This window comes from Myxocyprinus asiaticus, chromosome 5 (assembly GCF_019703515.2).
Source record: "Myxocyprinus asiaticus isolate MX2 ecotype Aquarium Trade chromosome 5, UBuf_Myxa_2, whole genome shotgun sequence".
In the NCBI taxonomy this organism is placed as follows: Eukaryota; Metazoa; Chordata; class Actinopteri; order Cypriniformes; family Catostomidae; genus Myxocyprinus; species Myxocyprinus asiaticus.
The window spans coordinates 47,295,718-47,312,616 of NC_059348.1; the positions used below are offsets into that span (position 1 = coordinate 47,295,718).

Consider the following 16,899-nt stretch of genomic DNA (forward strand, 5'->3'; position numbering starts at 1 on the left):
ATTAAGAGCTTTCACGATTAATTGTCATATAAATTGTCATATTTTTTTTAAGGTGTGTTTTTTTTCTGTATCTGTGCTTAATACACCTTCACACATACAAGTCATTTTTAGATATTTAACTTCAAATATATACATCAAATAATAAAATAGGAATAAATTATGGTTTTCTTTTTAAGGCTTTAAAAAGGAATGACATGAAAAATAATGTTTTGAATATCAAAATATTTCTAAATACTTAAAATATGTCTCTTTTTTTACAAACACACAACTTTTTTTAACTCAAATTTTATAATTTTTTTAAATAAAAAATTAAATATAATTTTTATATATATTTTATTATATTTTTATTATATTATGCAATAGTAAACATTTCTTTCCTAATTTCTTTACTTTCACATATTATTTTAATGCGGTTATCTAACCGCGGTTAGATCAAATAACCGCGATCAGATGAATTTTCATTAATAACTTAGCACAAAAATAAGGGGTACTGTTTCATTGTTTTAGTGAAGCTTTAACGAACAACTTTTTCTGATTTAATTCTGCTCGGTAAGATGTTGTTCTAGTGATTGGATCCATACAAGCTTAATGTGTGGGTGGTTATAAGAAGAGGTTTTTTATATTTTTTATCTTGTAGCGCTCCGAAAGACAAGAGTGGACAGAATGATGACAGTTTGACCCGCTCTAAAGGCCCAGAGGTACATCCCCACCTACAGCTCAACAAAATTAAAGCTGAAATGTGTTTCAGGTGTGTGGTTCCACAATTTCTGCGCCAACAGTGTCACCAAATAGAATTGCAAAAATTACCATTGTTTTCTAACAACGTTTGTGAATTTTTCCTCGTCTTTCGTTAATCAAACAAACAGATCAAGCCAGTGTTGTTGTGTCGGGCTGGACGGGTCGCTCAGAGTACACAGAGAAATTGTTCTAGAAACACAGTGTTTACAGTTTTCGGGGAGATCAATCTACAAATGGCTTACTTATAGTTCCCTTACGACTCAGTACACTTGACATTGCATAGCTATGCATATAGGGAGTGCCTTCTTACATGACCTAGTTGAAACCTCTCTACAATAACGGCAATATTCTAATATTGGCTATGGTGTTTGAGCCCCGCCTGTTTTGGCACGAAACTGTCTGCTATAAAAACAGGTGCACAGACACCATTTCCTCAGAATTTCTTCCTTCAAGACAGCGATCATCTCATGTCTAGAAGTCCTCTACCCTTCGCCGTCAATATACACGAGTCAGCGGGCGGAATCTTCACGGCAGCGAGAAGACTCTCCGCTCCCCTGCAGTGCTCCAGGCGAACATCTCTCCGCCTCGCCGCTTGACGCTTCGCTGGTGAACGGGTCTTGGCATCCTGATTCTCCGCAGCGCTTCGGCAGGTGTAGAGTATCCTTTAAAAGCAATTGTAATTTGTGTGATATAAATTGTATAAATATAAATATATATATACATTATATATTTATAAATCTAAAAGAGCCACTTACGTGTTTGCGTCTTTTTCAAGATGTCGTTCTGTAAGTGTTCATTGTGCAAGAGACACATCCCGCCATCAGACCAGCACGAGAGGTGCGTTTTCTGTCTGGGCCGTGCCCACGCAGAGTCAGCTCTCATGGAGACAGACTGTCCTCATGTGAGGACATGAGTCTCAAGTGCTCATGAATCACCCTCGTTCTGAGGAATGATTCAACCTCTCGCGCCCTCCCACCCGCCTCTTCTGTGGTACCCAAGGATTCATACAAGGAGGCACGGTGGGGCCGCGAGCCACTGGTGAGGCCACGCAAGTCATGGCCCAGACGGAAGCAGCCGTACCAGCGCCCACCTCGCGCCGACGGGAGGAACTCCCCCACGCAGCGGAAGCGCTCCTGACGGGCGCAACACTTTGAAGCGGAATACGGAGCCCGTGGTTCCCGTGGAATGTTGTTCACAATGTTTTGCAAAATGTTGTTTCTGTGTCCTATGCAATAAAAAATGCTATACAAAATGCAATAAAGAACAAAGCACTTGTTGCAAATGCACGAGATGCTCATACATTCTCAAAAAAGAGCCCTTTTCCTCTTCAAAGCATACACATTATGTGCAACCACTTCCCTATGGTGAGCGAAGCATTATATCATACTGTGAGCAAACCAAATTGCCCTCTGTCCCATTATGCGGACGCTTGGCGAGTCCTGATGGGCATTTCAGAATGGGTGCAAAAAAACGATCGAACATGGTTATACGATCCAATTTGCTTGCCGGCCACTGTCTTCTGTCTTCCACAGTTTCGTCCAAAGACTCGCCAGTGTTACGAGCCGAAATACACAAATTCATCGGGAAAAACGTGATAGAGATTGTGCCAAATTGTCAAGCACAAAAAGGGTTTTACAGCCGTTATTTTCTTGTTTCAAAGAAAGACGGCGGACTACAGCCAATCCTGGATCTGAGACATTTAAATTGCGCACTTATAAAGCGCCCATTCAAAATGATTACTCAGAAATGGATCTTACCGCATGTATGGCCACACGATTGGTTTGCATCAATAGATCTGAAGGATGCATACTTTCATATCCAAATTGTACGACATCACAGGATGTTTTTGAGATTCACATTCGAGGAAACAGTGTATCAATTCAAAGTCCTGCCTTTCGGACTGTCTCTGGCTCCTCGCACATTCACGAAGTGCATCGATGCGGTTCTCGCCCCTCTGAGACTGAGCAGCGTACGCATCTTGAACTACCTCTACGATTGGTTGTTACTGGCACAATCAGAGGCTCTGTTATGCCAGCACAGAAACTTATTGCTTCAGCATCGAAACAGCTTGGGCCTCAATGTAAACTGGGTGAAGAGCACGCTCTCTGGCAGCCAAAAAATCTCCTTCTTGGGAGTCCGCCACGACTCCAGGAGCGGGTGCGCGCACCTCACGAGCGTGCGCGTTCAGGCCATTCTACAGTGTCTGTCTCAGTTCAAACTGGGGAGAACACTTCCTCTGAAGCTGTTTCAGAAAGAATTGGGATTTATGGTGGCGGCATCAGCCGTCATCCCATTAGGTCTCTTACACACCTCTTCAGTGCTGGCTGAAGCGCCGCATGCCATAACATGCTTGGCACCAAGGGTGCATGCACATCACTATATCCCGCCACTGTATAGCTGCTTTAGAACCATGGACAGCTCCTGCGTTTTACCAGTGAGGTGTCGCGCTGGGGCAAGTTGTCAGATGGAGAGTGGTGACTGCGAATGCTTCCAACCCAGGATGGGGGGCAGTGTGCGATGGATGCCCGACTTTTGGCACCTGGACAGGTGCGAGGAGGGCGTGGCACATCAACTGCCTAGAGCTATCAGCTGTAATTCTAGCCTTAAAGGCTTTTCAGTCAGAAATATTGAGCTGTCATGTCCTGGTTCGCTCAGACAACAAGACAGTTGTGGCATATATAAACCACCAAGGAGGAATTCAGTCACCGCCACTGTTGAGACTGGCACGTCACCTCCTCCTTTGGGGCGAGCATCATCTCCTCACCCTGAGAGAGACATATGTCCCAGGCCACCTGAATTATGGCGCGGACCGACTGTCACGCCAAGGGGTGATACCAGGCGAATGGAGACTTCATCCTCAAACTGTGTTGAGGATTTGGGAAATAATCGGCAAAGCAGAAATCGATCTGTTTGCCTCAGTGGAGAATACCCACTCTCTCCTCTGGTATTTGAAGTCCCAAGCCCCACTGAGAATGGACGCAATGGCACACAAATAGCCGGCGTAACGCAAATATGCGTTTCCCCCGGTATGCCTGATTCACTCTGTCATATGCAAAGTCAGAGAGGACAAGGAAATGGTTCTATTAGTTGCGCCAAAATGGCCCAACCAGCCATGGTTTCCGGAAATGATGGAGATCATTTGGGAAATACCACTGAGGAGCGATCTCCTCTCTCAGGCACAAGGCACAATCTGGCATCCCTAGCTGTGGAACCTGCATGTGTGGTCCCTGAATGGGGTGCACTACACGTGCCAGAACTGACGTGTTCAGTCATTAACACCATTACAGGCCAGAGCACCATCCACGAGACGCCTCTACGCACTAAAATGGAAGGTGTTCACTGATTGGTGTCTCTCACACAGCAAGGACCCAGTAAACTGCCCCATACATGAAATTCTAATATTTCTTCAAGAGCGATTAGACGTAGGACTCACCCCGTCAACGTTCAAAGTGTATGTGGCAACTATATCTGCGTATCACGCACATGATGTCGGCGCCTCTATAGGCATGCATGATTTAATCATAAAGTTCCTTAAAGGAGCAAGACGATTAAACCCACCTCGGCCGGCTACAGTCCCGACTTGGGACTTAACTTTAGTCCTAAAAGCTCTCGCAGGGCCCCCCTTCGAGCATTTGGACTGTTGATTTGCGTATGCTCTCCATTAAGACAGCACTACTGCTGGCTCTGGCCTCAGTAAAATGGGTAGGTGACCTGCATGCACTATCAGTCAACAATTCATGTCTGTTTGGCCCCGGTCTTTCAAGAGCCACAGTCAAACCCAGGAAAGGCTATGTACCCAAGGTTCTGACCACGCCCTTCAAAGCGCAGGTGGTTCACCTTCAAGCCTTCTTCCCTCCTCCATTTAATTCAGATTAGGAACAGTCATTGCATTTGTTATGCCCTGTGCGGGCACTACATGCATACGTTGAGTGTACTTGTCAGTTTAGACTGTCTGATCAGCTCTTTATATGCTATGGAGGATGCACAAAAGGAATGTCCGTCTCCAAGCTAAGGCTCTCTCACTGGATTGTCAATGCAATTACCCTGGCTTATGAGTCGCAGGGTCAGACTTGCCCAATTGGTGTTAAAGCACACTCAACTAGAGGCATGGCCTCCTCATGGGCATGGACGAATGATGTGTCCTTACAAGACATATGTTTTGCAGTAGGATGGTCCTCTCAAAACACATTCACAAGGTTTTACAACCTAGACGTAATGTCTCTTTCTTCACAAGTCCTCTCTTTTTAGAGCACTTGCTATTCATTGGCCAAATATATATATATATATATATATATATATATATATATATATATATATATATATATATATATATATATACTTATGCCCTTCCTTTCAAGTACGGGCTCCCCATCATTTGCACAACCGCCTGCATTCAGGCCGTTATAATTTACCATAAAGTCACAAGCACTTTCATTATAAATAAACTCCCTTCCCGACTGGGTTCATAAGGAGTTACTTCATACTGTATGACTATAGTTCCTTTATTCGTTACGAGTGCTCTCCTCCTGGCCATCATGAGGATCACTCACTGCGGCATACTCATGTCAGTCGCCATCCCACAAGACTGCGCCGCCATGTTTCCTCTCTGGGAAGTTATGTCGTGTAGTACGGCGTGTTGGGATTCTGTTCCCCATATGCGTAGCTACGCAATGTCAAGTGTACTGAGTCGTAAGGGAACGTCTTGGTTACGTACGTAACCTCGGTTCCCTGAGACGAAGGGAACGAAACAATGCAAATGCTAGCCGCAGTACAAGACTCAGAGTTCTTGAGGCATGATCGATGTGCTCCTTGTTCTCAGTCAGAAATTCTGAGGAAATGGTGTCTGTGCACCTGTTTTTATAGCAGACAGTTTCGCACCAAAATAGGCAGGGCTCAAACACCATAGCCAATATTAGAATACTGGCATTATTGTAGAGAGGTTTCAACTAGGCCGTGTAAGAAGGCACTCCCTACATGCGTAGCTACGCAATGTCTCGTTCCCTTCGTCTCAGGAAATCGAGGTTATGTTCGTAACCGAGATGTTTTCTCTGCATAATAAACTGGGATAGGCGAAAGTATTTTAACATAAAAAAAGTAACACACTTCAGCTTTAACATTCACTAATAACACACATAAATCCATGTGATTACTGCTTTTTCAATGGATTAATGAATTATGTGGGATTTAATGCTGCTATGAATGAGGGTAAAATATCCTTTTTTGTTCAAAGCTGAATCTCTCTTTCTCCCTGTGTTCTTTACCTTCATTCTTTCCTTTCTTCCATCTCTCTCTCTCTCTCTATAACTTTCTCTAAGGCTTTAGTGTCGCTTTATTTACAGTGTTTAAAACCTTTCAGCTCAAACATTTCAGACAGATGCTATTTGTTTATGGGATTATTTGGGATTAAATGACCGTTTTCTGTAAATGAACCTTCTCACAGGCATAATTTGTTTATTGTGTGTGTCTCAGAAAGAGAAGTCTAAAGCAAAGTTTGTGATGGTGAACACCCTGGAGGATACACAGGCGGTGCGTGCCGTGGCCTTCCACCCCACAGGGTCATTATACGCGGTCGGCTCCAACTCTAAGACACTCCGTGTGTGTGCTTACCCTGACACACTGGACATGAGGTCAGGTGCCCACACAGTGCATTAAAATGGACATGGGAGTATAACTAATTCTAAAGTGTTCTTGTGGCAGCAATGAATATTTTGGATTAATAGAGATAATTTATTACTATTTGCACTAAGAACACTTTTGAGTTAGTAAACCTCCCATGTCCGTCCAGCCACCCAACTTCAATTATAAACACTATAAACACTAGAAAGAGTTTTAGAAATATATGATTGAAAAAATCCATTATCATGCTAGTAAAAATGTAAAAAGCAGATGTCATTCCATCTTCTTTTCCTTTCTTATTAACACTTACAAAAAGTACCATGTTATTTCCAAAGTTTGTGCACATAGTACCATCGTAAAACTATGTTTTTGGACATAAAGCGTGTTAATAGTTTTCTTTGATGTAACCATCCATTACCTTTAATATACCATAGTACTAACAGTAGTTTTTCTTTAGGGAAGTCAAAGTGACCATTAAAGGGATAGTTCACCCAAAAATGAAAATTCTGTCATCATTTACTCACCCTCACGCCATCCCAGATGTGTATGACATTCTTTCTTCTGCCGAACACAAACGGAAGATTTTTATCTCAGCCCTGTAGATCCATACAATGCAAGTGAAGGGTGATCAGACCTTTTGTAGCTCCAAAAATCATGTTTCTGTGAAAAGTGAATTCTGATAAAAAAAATGACACCAATTAGCTTTCTGAAATTAAAATTTGCTTTTGGGCTGTTGAGAGCTGTTTCATGAAGTTTGCACAGTTCTGTATAAAATAAAGGACACATAAATGTAAACCATAAGACTCCAGTGGTTAAATCCATATCTTCAGAAGCCATATAATAGATGTGGGTGAGAAACATATACAAATTTAAGTCCTTTTTTTACTCTCTCCACTTTCACATCTGAAAGTCACATGTGGTGCCTGTTTAGTCTCACTGTTACATCTGAAAGTGAAAGTTAAAGTGGAGATTTAGAAAAAAAAAGTTTTTAAATATTTATCTGTTTCTCACCCACACCTATTACATCAATTCTGAAAATATGGATTTAAACACTGGAGTCATACGGATTACTTTTATGTTTCCTTTATGTGATTTTTGGTGCTACAAAGGTCTGATCACAATTCACTTGGTATGGACCTACAGAGCTAAAATATTTTTCTAAAAATCTTTGTGTTCTGCAGAAGAAAGAAAGCCATTCACATCTGGGATGGCATGAGGGTGAGTAAATGATGAGAGAATTTTCATTTTTTGGTGAACTATCCCTTTAATCTCAACACTGTATCAAAACTGACTTTCATAGTACACATTCCTGGTCTTATTGTGCACGATTTATTATTTTTCCCATTGAATATCATATTTCCACTCGAATGCCACTTTATGTAGATTTTTTTACCACTATTTTTTAAAATACTTTAAGGAAATTTTGGTAGGGAATCAGAATCCTCTAAATTATAGATGAAGAAAAAGACATCTTTGTGTAGTAGTTGTATTGGTAGTGATGTGTGTGCTATGGTTGTTTTGTTGTTTCTCTCAGTGGCTCGGGTGGAAGTAAGCCTCCTGTGATTCGCTTCAAGAGGAACAAGCACCACAAAGGCTCCATATATTGCGTGGCCTGGAGTCCCTGCGGTCAGTTACTTGCCACCGGCTCCAATGACAAATACGTCAAAGTGCTGCCCTTCAACCCAGAAACCTGCAATGCCACAGGTGAGAGAGAGAGAGAGATTGTGTGCACGAAGAATATATAAATCTCAATAGAAATTAATTGATGAATTAAATGGAGTTTGTTGATATCCTCTCTTATTTATGCATTTGCTTACTGTACATTCAAGCTATACACTTTATCAGTATGTGTATTCCCTGGGCATTGAACCCTTACACTTGGCGTTGTTAATGCCATGTTCTAGCAGTTGCGCTATAGGAACATATCTTACTTCTGTTTCAGGTCCTGATCTGGAGTTTAGTATGCATGATGGGACCATCAGAGATTTGGCGTTTATGGAGGGTCCTGAGAGCGGAGGAGCCATTTTAATCAGTGCAGGAGCTGGAGACTGTAACATCTACACAACTGACTGCCAGCGAGGACAGGGCTTGCACGCGCTGAGCGGACACACGGGTACATACACACATACACACAACAATTATACACACTAAACTTTAAAGGGAAAATTAACCTCAAAATGTAATTCACCTTTTTTCTGCTGTTGAACACAAAAGAGTATTTTAGCAGGATTATCAAGGTGGCTAATTTTAATGCAACAATATACACACAAACATAAGTGTGTTATGATTATGTCTATCAGGCCCCAGAAAGGATAGAAAAGTACCATAAAATTGTCTATATGACTCATGCACTGTATTCCAACACACACATGCTCATAAATGTTTTTCTTATGTGATTTGTGTGTGTTCTCAGGTCATATCCTGTCTTTGTACACGTGGGGGGGTTGGATGATAGCATCTGGCTCTCAGGACAAGACGGTGCGTTTCTGGGACCTGCGGGTGCCCAGCTGTGTGAGAGTGGTGGGGACAGCCTTCCATGGCTCAGGTGGGTGCACCTCCCACTGAACACTACACTATTCACATAACTGTTTCAGTGCTTTCCCTCTGGAAACTACCTATAAACAGCTTCTGGTTTTACATGGTTTCTTACTGGTCCAAGCTGGTCATTAGCTGGCTTACGCTGGTCTAGATTGTTGATCAACTTGTCTGCTAGCTGGTGGACAATATGTACAATATTTCCCTCTTTCTGCCCCATTCAGAAAGGTTGAATATGACTTAAGGTTTCAGCATAAATTCAACAAGCAACATAAATGTTCCCACATTTACAGTCAGTGTAACCAATTTTGGTCAGTGGTGCTGTTGAATTATAATGGTAAGTCTCAGTGAATGTTTGTTCATGCTGTGTATATATTGTGTGTGTGTGTGTGTGTGTGTGTGATGCCACAGGCAGCCCCGTGGCATCAGTGGCAGTGGACCCAAGTGGGCGTCTGTTGGCAGCAGGACAGGAGGACAGCTCCTGCATGCTGTATGACATCAGAGGCGGACGCATGGTTCAGACATACCGACCACACTCCAGCGATGTCCGATCGGTGCGTTTCTCTCCTGGGGCCCATTACTTGCTCACAGGATCTTACGACAACAAGGTCATCATCACTGACCTACAAGGTGAGTTCTCAGCCGCCCATTAAGTGAATCACAACGGACATCAGTATGAAGTATTAGGACACCTAAGCAACACTCAAAAATGTATGAATGGGTTTGTATAGATAACAAAATATCAAAGACATATTTATTTTAACCTGTTAAAAAGACTGTTTATTGAAGCAACATATTTTGCATTACAAGAGCTGAAACCTCCACAGATTATGGTGCAAAAATACCTGAAAAATTATAGGTAGGTGAGTAAGACATCAGCTACAACAGTGTACAAGCTTCAATAGAGGCATAAGATATTTATTACGTTTCTTTTAATTAGTCAAACTTCCATTTCGCTGTGAGAAACTTTTAATGTTACTGGAATTTTTGCTTTTTTAGTGCAATTCTGTCTTTACACTGATCAGCCACCACAATATTAAAACCACTGACAGGTGAAGTGATTAACATTTATCTCATTACAATGGCACCTGTCAAGGGGTGGGATATATTAGGCAGCAAGTGATCAGTCAGTTCTTGAATTTCATGTGTTGGAACAGGAAAAATGGGCAAGCGTAAGGATCTGAGCGACTTTGACAAGGGCCAAATTGTGATGGCTAGACGACTGGCTCAGTGCATCTTCAAAACGGCAGGTCTTGTGGGGTGTTTCCGGTATGCAGTGGTTAGTACCTACCAAAAGTGGTCCAAGGAAGGACAACCGGTGAACCGGTGACAGGGTCATGGGCGCCCAAGGCTCACTGATGTGTATGGGGAGCGAAGACTAGCCTGTCTGGTCCGATCCCACAGAAGAGCTACTGTAGCACAAATTGCTGAAAAATGTAATGCTGGCCATGATAGAAAGGTGTCAGAACACACAGTGCATCGCAGCTTGCTGCGTAGCCACAGACTGGTCGGAGTGCCCTGCCCACCGCCTAAAGCGCCTACAATGGGCATGTGAGCATCAGAACTGGACTATGGAGCAGTGGAAAAAGGCCTGGTCTGATGAATCCCGTTTTCTTTTAGATCATGTGGACGGCTGGATGCGTGTGCGTCGTTTACCTGGGGAAGAGATGGCAGCAGGATGCACCATGGGAAGAAGGCAGGCCAGCGGAGGCTGTGTGATGCTCTGGGCAATGTTCTGCTGAGAAACCTTCAGTCCTGGCATTCATGTGGATGTTACTTTGACACGTACCACCTACCTAAAGATTTTTGCAGACCACGTACACCCCTTCATGTTAACGGTATTCCTTGATGGCATGCAGTGTCCTCTCTCGGCAGGGTAATGCGCCCTGCCATACTGGAAAAATTGTTCAGGAATGGTTTGAGGAACATGACAAAGAGTTCAAGGCATTTACTTGGCCTCCAAATTCCCCAGATCTCAATCCGATTGAGCATCTATGGGATGTACTGGACCATCAAGTCCGATCCATGGAGGCCCCACCTCATAACTAACAGGACTTAAAGGATCTGCTGCTAATGTCTTGGTGCCAGATACCACAGGACACCTTCAGAGGTCTTGTGGAGTCCATGCCTTGATGGGTCAGAACTGTTTTGGCGGCACAAGGGGGACCTACACGATATTAGGCAGGTGCTTTTAATGTTGTGGTTGATCGGTGTATACTGTGAAATGCTTTTTTTTGGAAAATGTTAATAAAACGTTGCTACATATTGTTTCATTTTCTTTCCAAAAAACAAGGCATTTTGACAGGAAAAGAAGTATAGAGTCAAATTTCAGCACATTCAAAAGCTGCGATTTAATTGCAATTAAATATTTTAATCGACTGACAGCACTAATGTTTATGCCAAAGCATAAACACTTGCTCTCTGACACTTTCCTCTGTCTGTTAGTTCAACCTATGGCAGATGAAGAGTTTATTCGGAAAGCTGCATGAAAACCATGTTTGTTTTTAATAATTCTATTTGGTGGTGCAAGTGACACAGAAATTAATCACTTCAGCTTTAAAGGAATAGTTTACCCAAAATTGAAAATTCTGTGTATGATTGTTTTTTTTTTTTTTTCAATTTGGAATGCCCAATTCCCAATGCATTCTAAGTCCTCGTGGTGGCGTAGTGACTCGCCTCAGTCCGGGTGGCAGAGGACGAATCTCAGTTGCCTCCGTGTCTGAGACCATCAGCCCACGCATCTTATCACATGGCTTGTTAAGTGCATTACCACGGAGACATAGCGCATGTGGAGGCTTCACGCCATCCACCGCGGCATCCACGCACAACTCACCATGTGCCCAACCAAGAGCGAACCACATTATAGCAACCACGAGGAGGTTACCCCATGTGACTCTACCCTCCCTAGCAACCTGGCCAATTTGGTTGCTTAGGAGACCTGGCTGGAGTCACTCAGCACGCCCTGGAATTCAAACTTGCGAACTCCAGGGGTGGTAGTCAGCGTCTTTACTCGCTGAGCTACCCAGGCCCCCTGTGTATGACTTTCTTCTGCAGAACATGAAGTGTTGGCCAGAACTTTGAATCTGATTTTGAAAATGTAAGTCCTTTTTACTATAAATCTCCAGCTTTGACTTTGACCAGTAGGTGGCAATATGCACGAAAAAAAATAATCCCAAAAAAACCCAAAAGAATGTGGAAGTAAAAGTGAAGATTTATAGTAATAAAAGACTTAAATATCTATCTGTTTATCACCCACACCTATCATGTTGCTTCTGAAGACATGGATTAAACCACTGGAGTCGTATGGATTACTTTTATGCTGCCTTTATGTGCTTTTGGAGCTTCAAAGTTCTGCCACCATTCACTTGCATTGTATGGAGCTACAGAGTTGAGATATTCTTCTAAAAATCTTCATTTGTGTTCTGCAGAAGAAAGAAATATGGAATTTTCATTTTTGGGTAACTTTTTTCTTTTAAACTTTTGTGTGCTTATGTTACAGGGGACCTTACGAAGCAGCTGCCGTTGACAGTAGTGGGAGAGCATGCTGATAAGGTGATCCAGTGCAGGTGGCACACACACCACCTCTCCTTTCTGTCCTCCTCTGCTGACCGCACGGTCACACTCTGGACGCAGGCCACATAGAACCAGCTCCAACCACTAGAGGAGGACAACACACTCACATACACTGCAAAGAGTCTGAAGGAATGGATATGTAAAACTTTACATATATGTTTGTGGCACAGTGTAAACAAAGGTGTGTGTCTGTGTGTATGTATTTATTTTGTGTTCTTAGACCCCTAGTTCCATATCACAATGTATGGCTGAGATCTTTAATGTAAACCCTATTAATGTACATATTATCGGATGTGACTGCCAGTGCCACGTGTGTGTGTGTGTGTGTGTGTGTGTGTGTGTGTGTGTGTGTGTGTGCGCACGTGCGTGTATGTCTGATATTTGTAATGGCACTGAGCCATATTGGGATCTTGTGCTTTAGTGTGCTTGGCTATATGCATTATTCCATTATAGGAATATTTTACCCAAAAAAGAAAATTCTCTTATCATTTATTCACCCTCATGCCATTCCAGATGTGTATGTCTTTCTTTTTTCAGCAGAACACAAGCAAAGATTTTTGAAGAATATCTCTACTCTCTACAAATACAATGCAAGTAAATAGTGACCAAAACTATGAAGCTCCAAAAAGCACATAAAGGCATCATACAAGTAATCCATATGACTCTGATGGTTTAATCCATGTCTTCTAAAGCGATCCAGTTTTGGGTGAGAACAGACCAAAATGTAACTCCTTTCTCCACTATAAATCGTGACATCTGCAGTCTCCTTGGCGATCATGATTTCAATCTCAATTACACTTCCTAGCTCAATCTAGCACTCTGCGCATGCTTCAAGCATTAGGAAGACAATTCAAGCTTGAAATCATGGTCGTGCCTAGAGACTGTAATGGCAAGATGTACAGTGATAAAGGAATTAGATTTTTGGTCTTTTCTTACCCAAAACCAATTGAATCACTTCAGGAGACATGGATTAAACCACTGGAGTCTTCTGGATTACTTTTATGCTGCCTTAATGTGCTTTTTGGAGCTTCAAAGTTTTGGTCACCATTCACTTGCATTGTATGGACCTACATAGCTGAGATATTCTTTTAAATATTTTTGTGTTCTGCAGAAGAAAGAAAGTCATACACATCTAAGATGGGGTAAGGGATGAGAGATAAGAGAATTTAAATGTTTGGGTGAAATATTCCTCTACACATATACTGTGGCCTTCCTTGGATTTTTAAGCGTCTCTGTGTCCACACTGCATTAACGTCCACTTCAAAGCACATCCACACTTGGCTTTTTAAATGCAGCCTTTGGAAATACATGCTGATATTTAGAGTCCTGCAGTATTATCTATTTAAGCTAGTCATTTTAATGTACGATATGCCCGCTAAATGCAAACCGTGTAAATAGAACATGTTTGAGTGGCAGGTGTATCCAGTGTCCAAAGCTTGTGTTTGGCTGAAATATGAACATTATATGAACTCCTGAAAACACTGTATCAAAATTAAGATGTTTGCTGTGCAAGTATCAGCAGCAACGTCAGTGTAAACTGTCTTTGTAAATGCTGTCAAGTAAGTCTGTTATTTAAAGTGGTTTATGTTTGGATCTCACTGTTTTTGTTGAAAGTGTTTGCAGCCCTGGTGAGTGCCTCTTAAATTAATGCCATCAAAGTATTTTAAATGTAGATTTGTGAAGGGAATCTGTGTCCTATAAAGACTTCAGTTTATACGTAGTGCTAAAGACACATTCAATTAAATGTTTTTGAGCATTGGCGCATAGCTCTGCTAAACATTGTGTGAAATCTTTTGCATTTGATACTATGATCTTGCACTTTTTGTTTCTTATGTTCCTTTCGTATTTTAAATTGCACTTTGTTTTTAGTTGTCTAAGTTGTATATTTTGTAATCATAATGTATATTTTATTATTTAATCCCACTAAGTTTTGTTGTTACAAATAGGTTTTAAATCAAAGCCAGACTAACATTTTGACATATTTTAAACATTAGTGGTGATAAAACAGCTCTCACTAAAGTCAAATGTAGTGAAATATTGTGTTATTTCTGTATCCTTTCTTAAATCATACTTGGATAAAGAGACTACTATGGTATGGGAAAAGTCTGCTGCTGTTGTGTGGAATAAAAACTTGCAGTCCTTCTCTACCACTGCTCTATTCATCTGCGTAGATGTTTGAGCATTTGTTGATAAAAGTCTTTTAGTTTCCTTGACCTTGCCTTTATTAATAGAAAATCTTAATGCATTGCTTGTTTATCTAAAGCATTTGATGTGCAGTTTAAATTCTCCTTGTCATTGTTTCCATAGTTATGCATGTTACTCTGGTGCCCAAATTCTAGAAACATGGTCACAATAGCCATTTTGCCTCTTGTTAATACTGTACAAATTCCAACTGGAAAGTAGAATCAGTGTTTATGATTTTGGCTATAGCAGTAATAACATACTGTTATTCTACAAACTTTGTTTAGGGTTTTTCAAAATTTGAAATATCCCATAGACTAACATTAATGGAATGTTTAAATGGGCCAACAGAATGCTCATTAATTCAAACTCCAACTGTCAAAAATTCAAATGTAAAGAAACCCCAAAAATGGCCTTTAATCTGCTTCAGTTCTTCTCTCTCTCTCTTGGTGCATGCTGGGAGTGTTTGGGTGTGGGTGCTCAAGTGGAGAGAATGAATCCTGAGGTTTTTTTTTTTCTGTATTGAATTTATTTTTCCACTTTAAAATTTAAAATTTCATTTTCTATTAATTGTTTTGTTAGTGGAAAATTCTTTCAGATTTGTTAGTTTCTGGATATTTTCTGTGACGGTATCAGAATGGCGTCTCTCCCTGCGGGGGGAGCGTCACCTGTATCGCTCCGTCACGGAATTAGGTGTGTACCGGTGCTCGGCGTGAGTGTGGAAGATGTACTACTGGCTGTAGGAGAGCAAGTTGGATTTAACAACATTTCCTCAGCTTCTAGAATGAACAAGGCAGTGGTGGTTTTTCTCAAGGAGGAAAGTCTGGTTAACCGTTTGATTACTGAGGGAATCACAGTAAGTGGAGATTTTGTTACCGTTTCACCGTTTATTAATCCAACTACTAGAAAAACTATTTCCAATGTACCCCTTTTCATTCATAATGATGAGATTGAACAGGGCCTGGCTAGATATGGAAAGTTGTAAAGTGAGATAAAAATGATACCATTAAGATGCAAAAGTGAAGCTTTGAAACATGTCATGTCATTCAGGAGGCAAGTGTTTATGTTTTTGAATGGCATAGTGCTGGATATATCGTTTACGTGAATACTGGCAGCATGAGATGCTTTGAATGTGGTGACATCGGGCATAAGAGGACGGCGTGCCCACATAAGGATCAGGTTAGAGAGGAAGTTGCTGGGACTAGTTCTGCTGCTGTGACAGTGGAGTCTGATTAAAATGAGTCAATTTCAGAGGAATCACAATTTCAGGTCACAGAGCAAAGAAACAATGTTGAATTGATTGGAAGTGTCACTGATAATCAGAGTAAAGATACTGATCAAACATCGAAACGTGAAAATGAAGATGTATCAGAAGTAAATGACAATGGAGTGATAATTGATGATGATAGAAGGAATAGTGTTGAAACGGTTCTTGGAAATGTCACAAGGTGTAGAAATGGTTGTTGGAACTGGGATTAGAGATGATGATACATTATCTGATATCTCTGATTTTGGATCACAAGTCATGAAAGATGGATATACACTGCAAGAGATAAATGATTTCTTGGATGTAACTTTTGGGAAAGCTGTAGAAGTGAAAGATTTTTTTCCAGACACAGATAAATTCATGGTGTCAATGTTGATGCTACAGAAAACAGTTAGCTATGAGGCATTAAGTAGGCAAAAAATGTTCAGACTGAAAAAGATCATTACAAAACTAAGAAAAGAGAAGGCACTTACTTCACAAAAGTAATGGTTAAATCACACAGGGTGTCTGTATTACCTTGCTTTATTCTGCTTCTGTCCTCTCTATTTCTCTGTTTTTTAATGGAGGTTTTAAGGGTTGGATCCTTAAATATAAATGGGGGAAGGGACAGGAATAAGTTAGCAATGGTATCAGAGTTGATTAGAATTAAAAAAGATTAACATAGCTTTTCTGCAAGAGACACATACTGGTATTGATGAAATTGAATGGGGTATGAGGTGGGAAGGAAAATCTATTCTAAGCCATGAGACAAACAATAGTGCTGGTATAGCCATTTTATTTTCAAAAAATAGTGATATAAATATTGTAGCTTAAGAAGAGATTGTAAAAGGCAGAATATTATTAACTCAGATAGAGTTTATGGGTACCAATTTTGTACTTGTAAATATGTATGCACCGAATGGAGGTCCTGAGCAAATAGAAGTTTTTAAGAAGTTGAAAAAAGCGATTCAGAAATGTGATAAAAATAATGTATGTTTTATTATTGGAGG

At 41.1% G+C, this 16,899-nt stretch overlaps 1 protein-coding gene across 2 annotated transcripts in view; it reads left to right on the forward strand.

Annotated features, from left to right (window-relative positions):
* wdr47a (WD repeat domain 47a) overlaps positions 1-13,063 on the forward strand; it is a 37,609-nt gene extending 24,546 nt beyond the window's left edge. For both annotated transcript variants that reach the window (XM_051696899.1, XM_051696900.1), the window contains 7 exons: positions 638-698; positions 6,208-6,365; positions 7,889-8,058; positions 8,297-8,467; positions 8,768-8,899; positions 9,301-9,519; positions 12,389-13,063. In XM_051696899.1, coding sequence (XP_051552859.1) covers positions 638-698; positions 6,208-6,365; positions 7,889-8,058; positions 8,297-8,467; positions 8,768-8,899; positions 9,301-9,519; positions 12,389-12,531 — 1,054 coding nt within the window. In that variant the 3' untranslated portion in view covers positions 12,532-13,063. The remainder of the gene's footprint in view (positions 1-637; positions 699-6,207; positions 6,366-7,888; positions 8,059-8,296; positions 8,468-8,767; positions 8,900-9,300; positions 9,520-12,388) is intronic.
* Positions 13,064-16,899: the final 3,836 nt, after the last annotated feature.